This window comes from Podarcis cretensis (assembly GCF_951804945.1).
Source record: "Podarcis cretensis genome assembly, chromosome: 2".
NCBI classification, from domain to species: Eukaryota; Metazoa; Chordata; class Lepidosauria; order Squamata; family Lacertidae; genus Podarcis; species Podarcis cretensis.
The window spans coordinates 84,358,138-84,379,367 of NC_137171.1; the positions used below are offsets into that span (position 1 = coordinate 84,358,138).

The 21,230-nt window shown below is 42.2% G+C and overlaps 1 protein-coding gene across 2 annotated transcripts in view; it reads right to left on the minus strand.

The window, feature by feature from the left end:
- The window catches only part of DNAH12 (dynein axonemal heavy chain 12), a 94,021-nt gene extending 73,608 nt beyond the window's left edge, over nt 1-20,413 (minus strand). Inside the window, exons 1-12 of one of the 2 annotated variants that reach the window (XM_079964927.1) lie at nt 20,113-20,413; nt 17,332-17,507; nt 14,582-14,672; nt 13,060-13,086; nt 12,412-12,601; nt 9,721-9,796; nt 7,684-7,842; nt 6,662-6,857; nt 5,360-5,548; nt 3,504-3,660; nt 3,315-3,406; nt 1,409-1,587 (exon numbers count right to left, since the gene is read on the minus strand). In XM_079964927.1, coding sequence (XP_079821053.1) covers nt 1,409-1,587; nt 3,315-3,406; nt 3,504-3,660; nt 5,360-5,548; nt 6,662-6,857; nt 7,684-7,842; nt 9,721-9,796; nt 12,412-12,601; nt 13,060-13,086; nt 14,582-14,672; nt 17,332-17,507 — 1,532 coding nt within the window. In that variant the 5' untranslated portion in view covers nt 20,113-20,413. The remainder of the gene's footprint in view (nt 1-1,408; nt 1,588-3,314; nt 3,407-3,503; nt 3,661-5,359; nt 5,549-6,661; nt 6,858-7,683; nt 7,843-9,720; nt 9,797-12,411; nt 12,602-13,059; nt 13,087-14,581; nt 14,673-17,331; nt 17,508-20,112) is intronic. The other variant, XM_079964926.1, reaches the window with a different exon arrangement.
- Nucleotides 20,414-21,230: the final 817 nt, after the last annotated feature.

Below are 21,230 nucleotides of genomic sequence, written 5' to 3' on the forward strand. Positions count from 1 at the left end.
GGAAGGTAAACGGCGTTTCCGTGTGCGACTCTGGCTCGCCAGAGCAGCGATGTCACGCTGGCCACGTGACCCGGAAGTGTCTCCGGACAGCGCTGGCCCCTGGCCTCTTAAGTGAGATGGGCGCACAACCCCAGAGTCTGTCAAGACTGGCCCGTACGGGCAGGGGTACCTTTACCTTTTTAAGACAGTTAAACATATGCTAAATACAAAACCAAGAATGCTAGTAATGTGAAAATATAAAAGAGCCGCAGTTAAATAAGAAACACTAAAATATCAATTAGAAGCAGAATCAGTAGTTTAACTGAGAACTGGCACTGTCATTTCAGCAGCTGCTAACACTTCACTGCAGTGGCAAGGGTAGTTATTCATGCTGGAAAAAAGATATGAGCACTGGGAGTCTAGCACCCAATTCTATACTGTACTAGCAGAGGCTGGTCTCCTAGAAGGGGCATTGCCTTATCCAGCAACTTCAGTCTTCCTTCATCCAGCCTTTCCCCCCATCTGCCTTCTTACTTACATCTAGGCCAGTTCTCCTCCTTGGTCTTAGTGTTGTAACTGTAGAACTCACCAAGGAGAAGGATGGAGGCAAAACTAGAATTGGGAATCCCCAAGAAGGCTTGGAGCCCTGGGATTGGTGGTGGGACAATGATAAGTAGTCAGAGGGAGAAGAGCAAGAAGATTGGGAGGATGTGTCAGAAGCTGAAGAGGTAGCAGGGTTTAGTGAGGAGGGAGGGTCTGGGGCAGGAAGAAGTCCAGAAGCAGAAGGGGAAGGGGAAGCAAGAGAGGAGGGAAACTAAGAGGCAGAGATGAGTCAGGCTGATGAAGAATTGCAAGGATCTCCCCCTTCTGTTGTGACAAGTTCCCCCTCCCCCCTGGACTCCCAGAAGCATGAAGCAGGAGGACCAAAGGCAGGCACTCTGGTATAGTCTCAGATTGCTTGGGAGAAACCGTGGAGAGGAGGAGACCTGGGCAGCTGTAGGAAGGCAGGGACCTTTAGTCTCTGCAAGACCTACTGAAGAGAGTCGCTGTGCTCATTAGACCTAGCACAGAGTACTTTCCTAATCAAGAGTTAACTGAACCTATTCCGTGTGATTTACTGCGGGCTCACTTCTGGCAGAACTCATTGGTTCTGCCTGTCATTGGTTCTGGCTCAATAGCTGGTTCTTCAACAGTAGTTGCTCTTGACCAGCTTGCCTTCTGACCCACCTGCCTGCCTTCAGTCACCACTGTACTATGCAGACATCATACAGTAGAACTTAAGGCCAGGATTGCAGTGTGCAGCAATAGTGAATTACAAGGGATATTCTAGAGAATAATACACAAAGCGAGGTGGGGTGGAATTAACAATGTTATGCATATGGTAAAAACTATTTTAAGTGAAAGATGATTAATAACAAGATTTACTTACATTTTATTTTCCGATTTGTGATTTTCTGCTATTACGTACAATAATTTATTTGCAAAGCTCTTTGCCTTGTCGCTCAAACCTTGCTTCAAATCTTCACAATCTAATCGTACCATAGGGAAATGAGCAATCATTGGCAAGCTCATTATTTCCTTTGCAAGACTGAAAAAGTCATCTATAAACTTCAAAAGAACATTACATTTGTTAATTTAAACTGCAGTCTTTAAAACACGTACGTTTTTTAATAGGACCACAATCCTATATACCAGGGGTGGGAAACCTCAGGCATGGAGGCCAAATGTGACCCTTGAGACCTCTCTATCCGGCTCTCGGGACTCTGCCAAGGCAACATTTCTTACTGGCCGTACTTCACACCCTCCTTTAGTAATTTGCCTGGCTGGCATGGATCCTTGAATTGTGATAATGATTCATGCTTGCCTGGAGGGATTTGTGTGTGTAGGCTTCTCTATGACTGGAATGCAGCACACCGTACAAAAGTAAGAGTCACATCCGCTGCTCTATCCAACCAAGCAATCCCTGGAGGATTGCCCTTAATAAAATGAAGTGGTTGTAAGGATTGCTGCAGTCTTCTTTCTGGCCTCCTATCGTCTTCCCTTTGTCTACTCACATACACACAGTGTTCTGCTGCCAAAATGTCTCATCTCTCTTGCTACAGATAGGACAGAATGTGGAGCTTCAGAACTTCCGCTGCCTTTTAATACAGTACAACTGAATTAGACTTGGAGAGCAGGAGACGAGAGGCGTTCCAATAGCAGCAAATACATTTTATCTATTCTTGCAGAACACAAGCTGCCAGCTGTGCTGCTGGGAGCTTGGGGCTAAAGTCCGGCCTGCTCCTTAATAACCACCAAGAGGGGGTCAGACTATGGGAGGCACCAACAAACAGGCCTGGCATCAGCACCTGGGCCAGTATGATTATGTTAGAGTTCATGGAAGTGGGGTTGGTGCTGGTCACCTCAGCCTTCTTTCTTCTCTTTTAAAACTACGTTTCCAAGCACAATTCAAAGTGTTGGTGCTGACCTTTAAAGCCCTAAACGGCCTCGGTCCAGTATACCTGAAAGAGCATCTCCACCCCCATCATTCTGCCCAGACACTGAGGTCCAGTGCCGAGGGCCTTCTGGTGGTTCCCTCGCTGCAAGAAGCCAAGTTACAGGGAACCAAGCAGAGGGCCTTGTCGGTAGTGGCACCCGCCCTGTGGAACGCCCTCCCGCCAGATGTCAAAGAGAAAAACAACTACCAGACTTTTAGAAGACATCTAAAGGCAGCCCTGTTTAGGGAAGCTTTTCATGTTTGATGGACTATTGTATTTTAATATTCTGTTGGAAGCCACCCAGAGTGGCTGGGGAAACCGAGCCAGATGGGTGGGGTATAAATATATTATTATTATTATTATTATTATTATTATTATTATTATTATTATTATTATTACAGGCAGGAAGCAGTGGACAGACATGTACATGATTATGGGGGTTAATTTAATTATTTTTCCTTTTTTAAAAAAAATATTGTTGCAAGAAAATTATACTTCTTCCTATGTAAATGTGTTCAGCCCTAGGGCAGAAGAAACAAACACCATTTTATTCCTACAGACAAGATGATGTCATGATTTAAATGACATAGAAAAAGAATAGGTTTTTTAAAATCAGGGCTGGAAAACATGGGGGGCGGGTTGATCTAACATATCAAAATATATAAACAGTTGTAAGGCATGAGAAAGAGAGTGGGGGGAGAAGAGAAATGTTACTTATGTGCTTCACAACTGAAGTCACACACATGTGGCTGTCTAAAAGGGGGTGCAGTGGGCATAAGACTGCGAAATCCAGAGACAAAACATACTTAACTACAGCTTTGCAAGCTGGATTTACCTGTAATTATATAGGAAAATTACCTCTGTATATTCATCAAAACTATGCTCCTCAGTTACAAACTCTCTTATTCGATCATCTGCAGTCCCATCTACTAGCCAGCCATATTTGTCTACTGCAAAGCAACAATCACAATAAAAGTTTGTTAACTATTATTTTGCAAGGTTATTTTGAGACCACTATATTGCAAAGCTCCACTTAAAATTACTTACAATAATAATCCAACTGTGCTTTTGGCCCTTTCAAGTTTTCATTAATTGCTTCCCTCAATACAGCGTTTGCCCATGATATAACATGCTCAGGAAGTTCCGTATCAATAGTTGCAACAGTGGTCCCACCGGCTAGCCAGGAATGTACTGCCTGGACATTCTGTTCAAAACACGCAAGAGTTCTTTATGGCCTTTAAATTGCGATTTCATAATGATTACAAGCAATAATAAATAAACTTGTCAATGATTCCTTAAAACACATCCAAAAGAATAACTTAACTTTTAGAAGTGTTTTATATCACCTTACAGTGATCAACAATCATTAAAATGCACTTAGAATTACTTGTGAGTAAACATGCTGCACATTGATTTTTTTAAATGAAATTGTTCTCTAAGCCTCCTTGCAATTTGTTTCGGATCTGACTGTTCAGCTACTTTGCAGATTCTGCCATCACACTTTGGGTACTTTCAAAATGGAAGCTTTATAGTACAAATGGGCTGTTCAGGTTCTGTTATGTGCGCTTGATTAACATGTTACATCCCACACGTTCCGTTTGGATATTTGCTGCTAATCAGACATTATGTGCCCAATGGGTGCAGCTTCACAGAATGTGTCTGGGCTCTATTATTTTGTCCGTACCTTCAACTGCTCCTACCGCACCCTCCACTACCCTTTTCCATTCTGATATTTGTGCAGGTATTTCTGCATCTGTGTATAGGCACATTTTCCCCTTTAAAAATGCACAACAGCACAAGAATAGATATCTCTCATTAGGCAAAATGGAAGCCTGTATTCTGGGAGAAGGGGAGAATATCGATTTCCATTTGTTTGTTTTTTAAATTTTAATACTGAGGTCTTGAACCAGAGTGATAGGTATATCAGTCTATAGTTTGGAGTGAGATGGATGACAACGCCCCAAATAATTAGGAACACCCCATAGGAATAGCCCTTACCACTACCAACACAATCACACATTCTCCCACCCCCCGAATAAACCACAGCCATAATGCAATACTAACAATGAGGTCATGTACATGACCGCCATTTTTTTAAAGCACAATGTGTTTACAGTTTTCTCCAGAGAGAATAGTTTCTTCAAATCAGGTTGCTGAAATATGGGTGTGCTTTCAGCACATGTGGTCTGCCAGAAACAAAATGTTTTGGTCATGCTGAGATAAGCAGCAAACAGAAGTTGGGACACAGGACACCCATCAGAATGTCACCAACCCCAAAAATGTGTTAATGAGGCTCTACACCCCACAGTGACTGTGGATGTACAGTGGTACCTCAGTTTTCGAACGCCTCCGTTGACGAACATTTCGGTTTTCGAACGCCGTAAACCCAGAAATACTCCAGTTTTCGAACATGCCTCAGAAGTCAAACATGCCACATGGCTTCTGCTAATATCAGGAGCTCTTTTGCAACCAATTTGTTTTTGTGACTGTCTGCACTTTGGTTTTCGAACATTTCAGAAGTCAAATGGTCTTCCAGAACACATTACGTTAGAAAACCGAGGTATCACTATATAATAATTTTTATTAATTTGATTTTTTTGGAGAGCTCCATCTGCTAAAATGAATAAAAAGTATGGGCCGGCATTTGATGACAATGATGTTGTGGGGACAATGCAAAAAAAATGTGCAAGCATGAGCAGCAGGGATTTCACAACAAACTCCCTTCTGGGAAAACCCTTGCTTTTTGCTACAAGTGACTAATGAATACATTCAACAGTGGAGCTGGCATGTAACATTTAAGATTACCTGTGTTCAATTGAAATATATAGAATATGAGGCCTGAGGTGTAAGTTACTTAAATTCTTAAAGAATTTATGAGATAAAGTAACAACAGATTAAACAACCTGCAGAGTCTGTGAAATCAAAAGAACTATAAACAAAATAGCATCTTCCAGATCTTGAAAGGATGGATAGAAGTCCATTTTCTCATCATCAAAAGTTAGCTCCATCTTAAACAAAGGCAGACGTCTTTGGTCTTCAAGATCAAATAGTTTCACATAAGCCTCAACCGTTCTTTTCAATAATTCCTTTAGCTAAAAAATACATAAATCACAGGTAGATTTCATTGCACGTGGCCAATAAATAACCACATAAAGCTAACCCCCACTCCCAATCATAGCAAGTCCATGCAAACAAGTATTTTAGAGACATCTAAATAATTATTCTAATACACCAAGCCTAAAATCTAGTTCAGCATTAAGAATTCCAAATTATATGAAAATGCAAATTCTGAAATTTCAAGTAAAGCATGAAAATTTAGAGCAACAAACCACAGGAACCATCTGTACCACCCCTGCGGGTGCTAAGGAGAGGGGATTCTCTGCTACCACTCCTCTGGCAGCCTAAATATTATGTCTGCTTTGGGGCCCTCACTGGTAGAGAATTGCATTTATTAATTTAAACCATTTATAACCTGTCAATCTGCTGAAACACTCAGAGCTCAAATTAACTAAAATGCTAATTTGTTTCATGCAGAATATTCAGAATGACACCTAACACTGTATGGTGAAATATTATTTTCTTCTGCTTTTAAAAAATAACATTAATCTCCAGCTGCTGGGGGACAATAAATGTTATCATTTACATTCATACACACACACACACACACACACACATACATATACATATACATATACATATACATATACATATACATATACATATACATATACATATATATATACATATACATATACCCACACCCTGATAAACTGAACTCTTGCAGGTACAGAATTACTTTTTTCTTTTCTTTTTTTTGCCAATTAATTTTTCTTAGTTTTCAAAAGTTTTAACAAATTTACATCCAATACAAATTTATTGTTGACTTCCCCAAAAACGCTCAACAACTTTTGTGTCTGGTCTTATAGTTCTTGAAATATAGCAACCCTACTGTTCCCTTCTCCCACCTTCTTGCTGCAAAAGTAGTACATACTATAGAAGTAGAGTAAAGCAGGTGCAGAATTTCTGATTCACACACAAAGCTCTACTTCTTCCACAAGAGGGTTTGTATGCATTTCAACAAAGGCAGAGGATTCTTTGTCTGTTAAAATTATCTGGGAACTCAGGACTTCTGAAGATGCACAGTAGGACAACAGAGGCTCTGGATAGGACACACATTTGTTACTGACATGAAAAATTAGGGTTACCTGATTAGACATAAGTGTAGACACACAATTATAGAAACTATCAACTTTGTCGGGCTTTACACCCTCCAGGGCTTCTTTTCTAGTGAAGAAATTGATAACCCTCGGGTACCATGTGTTTAATAACTTTTCTTCAGTTTTTAAGCAGTTTATAGACACATCATTCTGAAGAGATTCATACTCAATTGGGCCCCTCGACCTATATATTAAGAAGAGAAGACTGGTCTGGAAAGGGAAGCTGCATTGAAACACAGCTAATTATGTTGCTTATCAGAAAAAAATGTGATTAGTATACACAATGAAAACGTAATTTTAAAGAATTAAATACTGAGCCCATATCTTATACATCAAAACTCTTAAGCACATCGGTTGCAAAAAACAACAACCAAGCCTCCAAACCAAAGATAACACAAATAGGACCTTCAACAAAACATTGCAGTATGACATGCTCCTATTCAGGGTTCCAGTCAGCAAGTGATGCCCACTTCCAGGACACTCCATTCCATCCCCCATTTCCTTTCAGTTTTCTGTCAGTCTCTCAACAGTCATCATTTTGTTCCTGCTGAGCCTGATCAGTACTCATAGGGCTGTTTTTGGTTTCCCTCCCACTTAGGTTTTTTCCCCTAAATATTTTTGTTCTTCTGAAAACCTTGGAGTTTCCCCCAAGACTGCCAATACCACACTCTTTTGCATGAGGGGTGCTCCTTTGACTATATAAGGATCCAGAGAGAGAATGAGTTTGCCATTAATAAATAGGAAAATAATAGTTATAGGATATCGTAAGTGCAGCAACATTTCATTTTGGTTGCCTTACATGACTAGCATGTAAAGATATTCAACTACAACCTTAAACTCACTTACTAGGGAGTAAATCTAATGAAATTCAATAGGAACTGTGGTTTTGGTATGACACATTAAATATAATTTTTACATAAAATAAACTGCAGTTTAATGCTATGTGAACCTAATTAGAATTACACGTACACACCATATTTAGAATATTAATGCAATAACATCAACTTTACCTGAAATTTGACACATCTACTACAAGTAACTTTGAAAAGGTTTTATAACCAATATCCAGTAAAATTCTTAGAGTTGGGTGCAGAATATGTAGATTTGCAAATATCTGTTTTCTTGCTTGTAGAAAGCTTTTATGCCAGGGTCTGGAAAAGTCTAATCCTCTGAGAGAGGAGGAAATGAATAAAATTAAGATATTAAACAGAAGCCCATGCAATAAAGCTTAATCAGAAATAGAAGCGGATCATACATAATTTTTGCCTTTAAAATCGCCAATGTATGAAGTTGGCTTGGTACCTGAACTCACTTTTCATGCAAGGGGTTCATCATATACCTCACCCAAGGAGCCAGAATCTAAGTTGCACCATTTCACCAACTGCTTAAGATCCTTCACTATTCAGAAAGTTTCTAGCTAAGAGGACAGAGTGCACACTTCTAACATAAGAACAGAAGGAGAGGCTGCTTGATTAGGACAGTGGCCCTTCTGGCCCAGCAACAGAGGTCAACCAGATGCTTATGAGATGCCCACAAGCAAGATCTCAGTGCAACAGTATTCTCTTTGGTCGAATGTACTGCAGAGAGCAGCCACAGCCGGCTTTTTGTGCATTGGGCATGGCACACAGCCAATGGCTGGCAAGGCACTGCCCTTCCAGCAGGGCCTCTGATTGGCCCATTTAGTTTTGACTTTCTGGAAGGGAATCCAGCTCAGTACTTCTGCTGGCTGGGGAATTCCCTTAATGGCTGGCAAGCACATGGGCTTCTGCCGCTGGCGGTGGTGGATGGGGCGAAGGTCCGCAACCACCACCCACCTGGAAAGGGTGAGCGGCCATTCTCTCCCCCCTGTGGTTTCCAGTAACTGGTATTCAGAAGCATACTGCCTCTCTGCGGTTTCAAAAGTTTAAATTCCAATAATCACAATCATTTAATTCAAATGCTATAAAAAGGGGGGTGGGGGGGACTATTGCAGCACATTAAATGTTTCAGATCATTTAAAGAAAGTGTTGCGTTTCCCAATAAAAAATAAAATGTTTCCAGTTTTTAAAAAAGAGGTTTCAGTTTGTGGTTATCCATCACAATGGAGTACTCAACTCCAAGCCACAGCATTGCTCATTTAAATATCTGCCAGGTCATAGCAGAGGCAACCTTTCCTTAGCTTTCCCTGCATAGGACCCATTTAAACGAGTGATAGTATTGCAACACCATGTTTTTGCACATGTTGCATTCATTTCAGCAGACACATGAAAAAGTATGCTCTCTTTGGTGATGTTATAGGCCTAAGGCATACTTTAGTTCTTGCACATGGCATCCACAAATTTAATCACAAAATATATTATTGAAGCTGCAGCCAGTGTATCCCCTCCTCTCTTTGTTGCCCAGGGTCACACCCTCACAACCCGCTCACACCTCCTGCTGTAACTAATTTCATGTTCACAGTCTTAATCCATTTTAAAGGTATAACTACCATCTCCAAACAAGGACATGGAAATTCAAATTTTCAAGAGATTATATTTTCAACCCCTAGCCTCATATTCCAGTGATCTTTTTGCTGCTCTAACTGCATATGCTCACTCAAATGGAATAATGATGTGGAACGTCTATTAAATTATGTTTTAAAAATCTGCTCTTTGTTTTTAAATTACCATAATTTGTCATTATGTCTAAACTGGAACAAATTGTAGTTAATTTTAAATATGGCTGAAACCATGGTTTACAATCATAGATCGTTCAGATCAATCACAGTTAAAACTAATTGCAATTCCCAGTTTGGACATAATGACAAACTTGGTTAGCAAAAAACAGGAAAAAATATGCTTTCAAACTCTTCCTTATATTTGCACTAAAGCAGGGGAAGCAAGAGTAGGCCCATGTCTCTAACACAAAACTATGACTTAGTATTATGTCTAAACCAGCTCACAGTGAATTACCATCTCAATATTAGCCACCAGCAAACTACAGATGTGAGTAGGGTGCCTTGTACTGGGTATACATTCAAATGGTGGGTTGATTAGACCCTAAAGCATTTATTAATTTAATTTACTCACACAGGTTCAACCGGCAAAGGTTCCTCTTTCTCATATTCAAGCAATTTTACGTTTGGTTTGACAAGAACACTTCGCACTGTAACATATGTATAAATTGTAACATTTATACAAGTGAAGGGAGTAACAATATTATAAATTAGGAAACATTACTTTAAAGAATGCTACCTCATTTTTTTTATTTCCTACTAACCAAATCAACAGGACTGTTACATTTTTTAATGTGTTCCGTCAGGTACTACAGGAAAACAGCTTATGCATTTTATATTAGCACATTTGTTAAGTAAACAGAGATTTGTTTTTTTAAAACAACAACAACAACATATTGACATGTGTCAACTATGGGTGCAGATGTTGGTTTCTGTGTGTTGCCACTGTGCAGTGCTCTTGGAATCACAAGACTCAGTTTTGCATTCCAGAGACATTCCAGACTGTTAGAAGTCTCACGGAAGACAGGAGACAAATGTGATGTTACTGGTTTCCTGTTCCTTTGTTGTTCAGTTGCTCTCTGCTCTCACAGAGAGGGGATGTTTCTTTTCTGTCTGCGTAGCGAGAAATAAAACTCTTTAGCTATGTATCTCATACTATCTCGTCCTTCCCTGTGCTGGATACTCTGCGTAATGGGGGAACATGCTTGGAGCCTTATCAAAGGCTCAGGTTATTAATCGTCGGAGGAGGAATAGACCGGAGGAGTCGCTCAGTCGAATGCAAGTCCGACAGCAGTGTGGAGACTATGAAATCCCAAGCTTAAGTCTTGCCTTAACTATTAACTCACTTGTATCCTGTTCCCAACAGCGGTCATCCAAATACCCCTGGAAAACCCACAAGCAGGTAAACCACCATCTCTTAGCCTCAGCCCCCACATACAATATAGGGATGATAATAATGACAGTGGTGTAGTACAGGTAACTCGCACCTTAGAATCACTAAATCATAGAATCGTACAGTTGGAAGGGACCATGAGGGTCATCTAGTCCAACCCCCTCCAATGTAGGAATCTTTTGCCCAATGTGGGGCTCAAAGCCATGACCCTGAGATGAAGAGTCTCAGCCTCTACCAACTGAGCTATCTTACGTGATCACAGCTTTGCGCAGGTAGGAGTGGTAGGGAATAAATAAATGAAGAGTGGAAGAAACCCACTCTCCATTTATTTATTCTCAAACCAACTCATGCAGAGCTGCGATCAAAGCCTTCCCCGGCTTTGGGAAGGGGTGAGTGAGTGCTGTGGGATGCTGTCGGAGCACTAATTCTTCCTTGCTAAAGCTGGGTAAGGCAGGCACCAGGCTTTGGGAAGGAAGTGTGAGGGCTCTGGCAGTGCCCTAGAGTTCTCATGGCTTCTCCCCAGAGCCTGGCACCCTGCTTACCAGGGCTGGTGAATTGAGTGGGGACATGGCTCTAGAACACTGACAGAACCCTCATAACTCCTTCTCAAAGCCAGGTAGGCAGCCCGGGGGGTGCTTCCTGACTTTACACATTTTTGCGTTTACATGTGGATCCCCAGAACCAAACACTTGCTTAAGATGCAAGTTATTTAGAATGCTGGACTATGAACTTCCCTAGGTGGCCATGGACTCACTATCTCTCAGACTAAAATACTTCTCAGGATCATTGTAAGATGGGAATGAGAACTATGCGCACTGCCTTGGGGTCATTGAAGGAAAGGCAGGATATAAAAGTAAATAAATAAATAAATAAATGACTAGAGTTGTTGACAGCACTACAGTGGTACCTCCGGTTGCGGACAGGATCCATTCCGGAGCTCCGGTCGGATCCTGAGGTTTCTGCAATCGGAGGGACCGCTTCTGTGCATGCATGTGCGGTGGCAGACCGCTTCTGCGCATGTGCGCGGTGCAGTAGAGTGCTTCTGAGCATGCGCGTGCGATTAAACACTTCCAGGTTTGCCGCTTTCGCAACCCAAAGTTTATGTTACCCGACGGTAACATAAGCAGAGGTGCTACTGTACTGAGGTGATGTATGTGATGTGCTATGCAAATACCAACAATTATTAAGAACAAAAATAAAAGCATGCTTTGAAGAAAATTAAGGTAAAAGGTAAAGGTACCCCTGCCCGTACGGGCCAGTCTTGACAGACTCTGGGGTTGTGCGCCCATCTCACTTAAGAGGCCAGGGGCCAGCGCTGTCCGGAGACACTTCCGGGTCACGTGGCCAGCGTGACATCGCTGCTCTGGCGAGCCAGAGCCGCACACGGAAACGGTGTTTACCTTCCCGCTGGTAAGCGGTCCCTATTTATCTACTTGCACCCGGAGGTGCTTTCGAACTGCTAGGTTGGCAGGCGCTGGGACCGAGCAGCGGGAGCGCACCCCGCCGCAGGGATTCGAACCGCCGACCTTTCGATCGGCAAGTCCTAGGCGCTGAGGCTTTAACCCACAGCGCCATCTGCGTCCCTTGAAGAAAATTAGAATGCAGAAAACGTGATAAAGACAAAAATTAATGTAGTTTTTGGTACCTCTTTTGTCAAGATTTTATGTAGCTGAAACTATTATTGTTTGATTTACATTACTGCTCCTCTAAAATAAAATACCAGCTATAAAATATGTTTTATGTTCTACAAAAGCATTTGTAGGTATTATATGGGGAAAATAACTTGCTAAGGGATGTTTTGCAGTATCAACATAAACATAAGGTGGAATATAACTTGTATAGACATGAGACAATATTGCTAGTGGAACTCACCCATGTATCTCTTCATGCTCATTTCATAATCATTTGTTATCTCAGCTAAGAGCTCTTCCACCAATTTCATTCTGCCCTTGCCTTCCATTAGATTATTAGGTACCAAAGTGAGCATGGACTCTAACCACTCTTGCTGAATAGGCACCACTGGATTACTTTCAACACAATTCTTCAAAAAGAGATAGTTGTTCTGAAATGACATGACAATGACAATGAAATGACAATGAAATGATCATGAACACAATTTGGTTGACACAACCAGATCAGTTATTAAGAAAATTAGGCAACTTTCTTTCAGTTAAATGCAAAAACGTATTAGCAAAAAAGTAAAAAAGTAAACGTTGCTGGACTATATAATCTAACACCTAGAATACAAAACAACATAAATTATATTGGTTTAGCTCAGCACACAGTGCATGAGTAAAGAATATCAGGGAGGGGAAAAGCAGCTCACTTGTTCACATGGTCCCAGTAAACCATAGTTTGGCTTACTGTGACCTACAAACCAGGCCTATGTTACTTCTCCATATAGAGATCAGCAAATAGATATTGGACATATTTACATAATTTCTAATTCCTTATGTACACACTCTTTAGAAAGTGTTTTACTATCAGAATCTTGCCACAAGTTAAAAAAACAACACTTACTCTTATTTGTTTCTGCTCACTGTTCATCTGTGGGGGAAATGCAACAAAAATATGTTATATAAATTAAGAAATAATCACAAAATAGAACAAGAAATCATTTGTTTGCAGTGGCACCCAGTGGGGGTAGGCATGTTTTTACTGATAACTGCTGGGGGAGGTCATTTCATTCAGCACCATGCTACTGAGCACTTCTTGGCTGGTTGGTAGATGCAATACACATAAGAGCTGCTGATGTCAATAGGGGCTGAGAATCATCAGCAACTGCAAGCTTCTCTGGCGCTGACTGAAACACCATTTGCCTCCAATACACCCTATTGATGGCTATGCATTAGTTTTTAAAAGCTAAATGTTATTCTTGAAACACATATGCCCGTGAACACGTTTGATAATTAAAATATTCATAATAACCAAAGTATATGCATGGGTTTTTCTAGGATTTTGCTTTATATAAACTTTTGTACCAGTTCAAGGCACAACTTACTACTAAGACAGGAAACAATAAAGAACGCTGATCTCTCACTCAAAGCAGGAAAACTACTTTCCTATTAAACACTTCCTTGCCTTTAAGCTCCCTGTTTCACACTGTATCTTAAGTTTACAATAGTGTAGCTCATTCAACTAGTACAGCTCTGCAAACAGATGGGGCAGAATTCAACATGCATGCATGAAATGAGGTCTGATCATGCAACGAGACTTTGCCCCTTTTCCTCCCCATGCCTCCCTTGAAACCTGTTTGGTGGGTTGCCCAAAGCATCCAAAGCAGATTTAGGGGGTTCAGAGGGCATATAGGGAGCAGAGGGTGGGGAAGCCCTGTTGTGTGAGTGGACCTCATTCCACGAACACAACTTAATTGAATCGTACCCAGGGATCCAAATAAATTTACTAGGGTGAGAAAAATGGAAAGGGCAAGGGAAGCAAATTTGCAGAGATCCTTTTGATCGCAAGTGCTCAGAAAAATCTGTCAAAATCTTTCTACAGTTTCTACTTTTAGTTAAATATTTTTATTTATTTACTTGATTTAAGAGAGGCATCTGCCCCCAGCTATGCCCATGAACATAATCTAATTACTCTGAACAGTGGCTGAGGCAATGTGTGCTTTGCGTGTAACTCTGTCCTCCTCCCAAAGATGCAACATGAGCGTAGGTCTTAGATATACCAAAAATCTTTGTGGATTATGTGTTTGATGAAACTTTACTACAGAATTCAGGTTCCATGCAGGTGCATGGGAACAACCAGGTAACATGCATTAGCATGCTACTAACACAGTAAATCATGATAAACCAGAAAATCTGGCTGGTTATTATGAGGGAAAACAGCTTTTAGAACCAACTCCTTGGCAAGGTTCTTAATGCAGGCCTGCAATAGGGATTTTCCAAGACAAAGGAAGGGGCGAGGCTGGGTTGAGTTCAAGAGGACAGTAAGTCATTAATGCACTGTGCCTGCCCACCACACATATTGTGTTGCAATAATCTAACAACAACAACAGAACCCAAAGAAATTATTCAATAAATGAGAAACGTACAGTTAAAGGCAATTGTGGAATAGGAGACGGGGCTTCTCTTCTAACAAATTCATCTGTGGCGTCTTCATACTCTCTTTGGGTCTCTTTAACTCTGAAGTAAAATTTTCAGTTAAATCTGAAAACTGTAAACAATGATTCGAACAGAAATACAAGATACAGCAAAAGAAATGGTCCCTTAGTCTTTTGTCTGTCCCCTTCCACAATTATTCCATCAGCATATAGGCACTCAGCAATAATCAAACGAAATTATGTAAAGGTGGGCCAGGTTAGATAGTAATTCATTATGTTGTCCATATTTTCTCAGTGTATCTTTGTAGAACTTACTTTCAGGTAAGATCCTAATCCAATAAAGTTAATGATTCATACAACAATCAGACAACAGAAGGCAATAGCCCAGTATTCTAAATTCCCTGGAGTGCCTCTGGTGTCTGTTTACTACCCTAAATTGAAACGTTTGAAACATACATTTGACTGTAACAAAATGTATGTGTATTGATGTACATCATTTTGGTAGTGAGCCTGCTACGGAAGTATACTCACCGGACTTGTAACACACATGTATCCATCTTCCCCAGGACCAGGAAAATCTTTATTTACTGGAGTAGAATCTGAATTTACACAATGCTGATTGGCTAAATCTTGTGTCCCATAGTACAGTAGGCCACTACTTTAAACAGCTTGATTACTATATTTTTATTAATGTTATTTTAAAAAGAAATAACCTATTATATCTGCAGTGGGCTGTGGCTAATTAAACAACCTATGACCTTTTAAACTGGGAGGGGGGTATTGTTAATATATTATGTATTTTTGAGGTTTTTATACTGTAAACTGCCCTGTGATCCTTGGATGAAGGGTGGTATACTTACTTACTAAATAACAAACAAACAAATCAACAGAATAAGAAATATCAAACTACAAAGTAGTAAAATGATACTTGTTTTCCCTGAGGTTTGGGGGAGGTGTGCATTCCTGAAGGACACTCCATAAAGCTGACACCACTACTAAAAATGCCATGCTTCTATTGTATAACAACTGCACTTCAGTTATTGGTAGCACATGAAGGTATTCAGATGTTGAACCAAATGCATGAGGAACGCATGCCTGGGGAAGGTGCTACAGATATGCTCAACTGGCTTGAAGGCAATACCAAGCTGTAACACTCCAGCTTACACATCTGCTATCACCTTTCAATCTACTCTACCTCCTGAGCAGAAATTCCAAGAGCTGCTGGTGAATTTTCAATCTTGGAAGAGACAGCTACCAAGTAACTCCCCAGTCACTGATTTCAAAATATCAGTTTAAGAAGCTTTACTGAGGTTAAGGATGGAGAAATAAGGAACAAGGGGGAAGTTAACAAATAATAAAACTAAACAAAGGGTCTATTCTCTAAATAACCTACACTAGAAAGTTTTAAATTAGAATCTTTATATTGTAAAGAACAAAGATCACTCTTGATGTTCAACAGACAACAAATTTTCACAAGTCCTAATCTTATATGGAATCAGGGGGAGGTTTTTTCCAGGGCAAGGTGGATCATCTAATCCATGGGTAGGCAAACTAAGGCCCAGGGGCAGGATCTGGCCCAATCACCTTCTAAATCCGGCCTGCAGATAGTCTGGGAATCAGCGTGCTTTTACATGAGTAGAATGTGTCCTTTTATTTAAAATGCATCTCTGGGTTATTTGTGGGGCATAGGTACTCATTCATCCCCCCCCCCATATCATCTGACCCCCAAGGTCTGAGGGACAGTAGACTGGCCCCCTGCTGAAAACGTTTGCTGACCCCATCAGATATGGCAATTATGGCTTGGCACAGCATGCAGAGTGAATTACAGTAGTCCAATCTGAAGGTGATCTAGGCACAAATGATTTGAAGACACCATACTAGCATTATGAAGTGTGGGTTGATAACCGTTGTACCGGTAACAAGGTGAAGCTGCTCCAAGCAACATAACTGGCTGGTTGGTAACGCTGCCAACTGATCAGGAAATAAAAATTGTCCTGGTCTGTTCTTTTGCTTTTATCATTAAATAAAGTTGCTTGCTTTATTTACATGTTATTGTGTTTGATAGTATAGTTATCACAATGTCTTTTTTTAATGCGTTTGTGATTATTGTGAGCCGCTTTGAGCACAACATTTGTTGTTGGAAAAGCGGGATAGAAATATTAAATTGAATCATGATGTACAAAAATCAGCAAGTAAAGCTTCTCACAATGTGGATATACACATTTTCAACTGCCAGTGTCTGCACAGCTAGCAGCAGTTAGAAGCACAGCACCAGTGGCTGGTTGAAATGATAGCATCCTTCTGGCAGCAGAGTAATTAAAGGCATGGATGGGAGCCATCCTCATCGCATAGAACTTTCCACTTGATAAAAGATACAGTGAGTGATGTGAGAACTCTTGTCCTTTCATAATAGCTCTGTTCCGGTACTATATCCATGTGTAAAAACCAACACACAAGAGGGGAATAGGGTCACAAGCAGTAGCACCCTCTCTGCACTGAGTAACTCCTCCCCTCAATGTCCATGTATACAGCACAAACTTTTGCGTGAAAGGGGCCTTCACACTTACAACTCTATGCGCTAAGGCCGTCTCTCTGCAGATGCTCACGCTGTATAATCTGATGCTGAGGGAGGGACTGCTTGTCACTGGAGGTGAGTGTGGGGATACTCAGTATGGCCCTGCTTATGTCTTAGACTGAGAACACCACATATAATACATAAGAAAAAGAGACAGGAATATTACATGATCTGATTAAGCATCTTCTGCTGTTCCTTGACTCTTCGGTATCGCATTAGTTTTTTTTGTTTTTCTGTCAAACCCTGGGATGTGGAGGGCAAAGCTATAGGTGGCAGCTGAACATTCCATGCGTCGTCGTCGTCGTCATCAGGGGAGCGTGAAGATTTTCCTGGAGCTGACATCTAAAATAACAAGGAAATAATGCTCATATGATTAAACTGCACTTGTATTTGAGCATCCAATTATGATGATGGTTCTAAGAGCACTTACAGTTTATGTACCTGCTCCTCTGACCTCTGGAATGCAACTGTATCCAGAACTGCCAACCTCCCCAACTCCTGGACCTTGGAACTACCTACCCACAGGACCCTATATTTTCTGGATTCCACTTTAATTTATCCAGCACCCACTCCACACCCTGCATCGAAGCACTGGTCCAACAGCTGCACAGACTTACCTGATTCAATGGGTACAGAGATACAGGGCTGAGTATCATCAACATACTGATGACATCTCAGAGATCTCTAATGACCACTCCCGATGGCTTCATAGAAATGTTAAACAGCATTGGAGACAAAATAGAACCCCATGGTACTCCACAGCCCAAAAGACCCTAAGGGGTCAAGCAGGTATCACCAAATGTCACTTTGTGTCAGTGACCCTGTAGTAGAGTACAACACTCTTGTGTCACAGCTCCCTACTAACAGATACCATGGCTGATGGTATCAAAAGCAGCTGAGAGATCGAGGGGAACCAACAGGAAACTCTCTCCCTGTCTCTTTCCCAATCAAGATCATCCATCAGAGCAACCAAGGCTGATTCTTCTCCCAAACCAGGCCTGAACCCAGAATGGAATTGAGCTACATAAACTGTTTCCTGGAGTACCTGGAGACAGCGGCGTAGCTAGCCACTCGAGTGCCCAGGGTGGTGCATGTCCAGTTCCCTGGGGTGAGGCAAGCCACCCACGGGGTGGGGCAAGCTGAGACAGGATGCACTATGTGGAGCTTCCAGGGAGTCTGTCCTCCCCCTCAACCCCTCCCCCTCAGCTGTAGGGTGGCTGAGGGGGAGGCGGCAGGCGAACGCAAGCCCCACACTGCCATTTCTAGCAGAGCAGAGCCTGCAGGCGCCCAAGCCACCACGTCACTCCCAGGAGAGTTGCGTGGCTCAGGTGCGCTGCAGACCCCACAGTAAGTGCCGCCCCCCACAGTGTGGGGCCCAGTGCCATCCACCCCCAGCTACACCTCTGCCTGGAGATGCACTGCCACCACCCGCTTGACCACTTTTCCTAAGAAGGGGATATTTGCAACCAGGAAGTTGTTGTTGCAAACCTCCAGGTCTAATCTGGGTTTTTAACGCTGTGGTTGCACCACTGCCTCCTTCAGAGTGGCAGGCACCAACTTCTTCTGCAGCAATGCATTCATCACACATCAGACCCATTCAGGCAACCTCTTCTGGCTTGTTCACCCAAGTCACATAGGAAAAGGGTCCAGAGAGCACATGATACTCCATACCACTGTATGTTTTGTCCACATGCTCAGAATCCAAAAGCTGAAACTGAGCCTATAAAACTAGACCAGCCAGCGAATTGTACACCTTCCCTGGACTTGCTATATTTACTCTAGAGTCCATCTCAGCACAGAGGTAAGCAATTTTATCCTCAAAATGCCTTGCATACTTGTGTGCAAGTGATCCAGTCTGCCACTGACTGGGGCTAATGACAAGAGCCCTTCACTTTTCAGAACAGCTCTGCTAGATGGCAGTGTGATTTTCTCTTACTCCCAGTTAAGCATGCATAATAAGGCACTGTGCATTTAGGACTGAAATCTTGTGCCAACTAATGTAATATGAGGGAGCTGAGCTTGATGTGGATAGAACTGTCCTTTCCCAAAGGCTTGTTTACAAGCCCAATTTTATATGTATTTATTTGCAAGTAAATTCATCTGTATTCAATGTGGCTTACTCTGAAGTAAGAATGCACAGGATTGCAGGTTTAGTGGACTTACTTCCAAGCAGAAACCATGCATAGGATTGGGTAGTATCTTGTAGCTCACTGAAGGCCACAGGGTCAACCCCTGGTATATTTATGTAATCTGCAATCCTGGAGAACAAATCACTTTAAGCAGCACTAAGCTTGCCAGATAGACCAATGTAAGTCCAGTCACTTTTCAAGTCACTTCACAGCAGAGGCTGTGAAGACAGAAGAGCAGCTGCTATGGCGGGTGGGGTGGAGAAAGCAAAAGTGCCTCTGTCTAGCCCTGTCTGTGTAACTGTCTTGGTTTTAAAGGGGGAGATCCATCTGCACTGGGATTTTGTTCCAGAACCTCTTCTCAGTTAGCACGTCTTGAATAGTTAGCACCAGCATCACCTTGTGAGCAGTGTTTTTCTCTTCCGCAGCATGTGTGGGGTTGCTGGAGGTAAAGGAATGTTGCTTTTGAGCAGCTCATCTCGTTTTATGAAACCCAGGAGGGTTTCATAAACAAGAAGCTTCTTGTTTCGTTCTGTTCTAGTTTTTATTATGTATTTTGAATTTTTATCTTGTCTTTTTATGCTTTGTATGTGAATTGCCCTGAGATGGACAGATGAAGGGCAGCATGCATATGTAAAACAAAACAAAACAAAACAAAACAAAACAAAACAAAACAAAACAAAACAAAACAAAACAAAACAAAACAAAACAAAACAAAACAAAACAAAACAACTTGCTGGTGGTGCCAAGGCTCCCCGCCCCCTGGCCCATAAAGAACAGCCGGTCTGACTTCCGGCCTTGCTCGCCTCCCGGCTGCTTACCTTTCTCAGCGCCGGAGCCCCGCAAGAAGGGCGAAAGTTTGGCGGGCGGCGGAGGGTCTGCTGCCCTTTTGGGGGGAGACAGGAACGGGCTTGAGCTGCGGCGACGCCGAGCTCCACACACGCTTCGCGGTTCGTCGCCGGCGGCAGCAGCAGCGCGTTGTCAACAACGCCTCGGTTGCTATGGCGACAGGAGGCCGGCCATTTCCCCCAGGCTCCTTCGCGAGCGGGCGCTGGAGTCGGGCTCTGAATAATGGAGTCCGCAGGGCGCAGCGAGGGAAGGCTCCCGACAGAAGGAGCCGGAGGCTGAGCGGAGCTGCCGGAGAAAGGGGCGCTTCTGGGGAAGAAACGCAGATCTGCTGGAAGACGACGTGGTTTGCTGAAGCGAGCTGTTGACGCTCCCTTTATAATCATAATCACAATCGCAATTATGATAAAAGACAGGCATAGGCAAACTCGGACCTTTAGATGTTTTGGGACTACAACTCCCATCATCCCTAGCTAACAGGACCAATGGTCAGGGATGAGGGGAATTGTAGTCTCAAAACATCTGGAGGGCCGAGTTTGCCTATGCCTGATTAAAGAGGTGGCCAGGCTCAGCCATGCTGCTTTGGCCCCAAAACCAATCCTTCCACTGCCCAAGTGCCTTCATTTACTCCATAGTGTATAGGAAATGCACCCTACAGGTGTTCAGATGTAGACTTGGGTATAGCTTCACGTGCTATCAAAGATGCCGGTTCAAATCAGGGGGAAGCCAAGTCTTCATAGGAACATAGCAAGGTGCCTTATACTGTGAGCAGTGGCCATGCAGGGTTTCAGCCTTTCCCAAACCCTACCGGCAGATGCCAGGGTTTGAACCCAGGACTTTATGCATGCAAGTGTGCTTTGCCGCTGAACTACAGTTCCTTTCACAATCAGCTTGAATGGCACACACACAAGGTTTGCTGCCCTGGATCATGCTTTTTCATATTTTGTACAAGTACTTTATATAAAGGTTACAGAATGCTGTTTGTCATAGGATTTAATAAAAAACACTGCTTCTACCATATGGCCCAATGCCACATAACATTTCTGACATGCAGAACTTTGGTGGTTCGCTGCAATCTGTTTGAATGAACTGT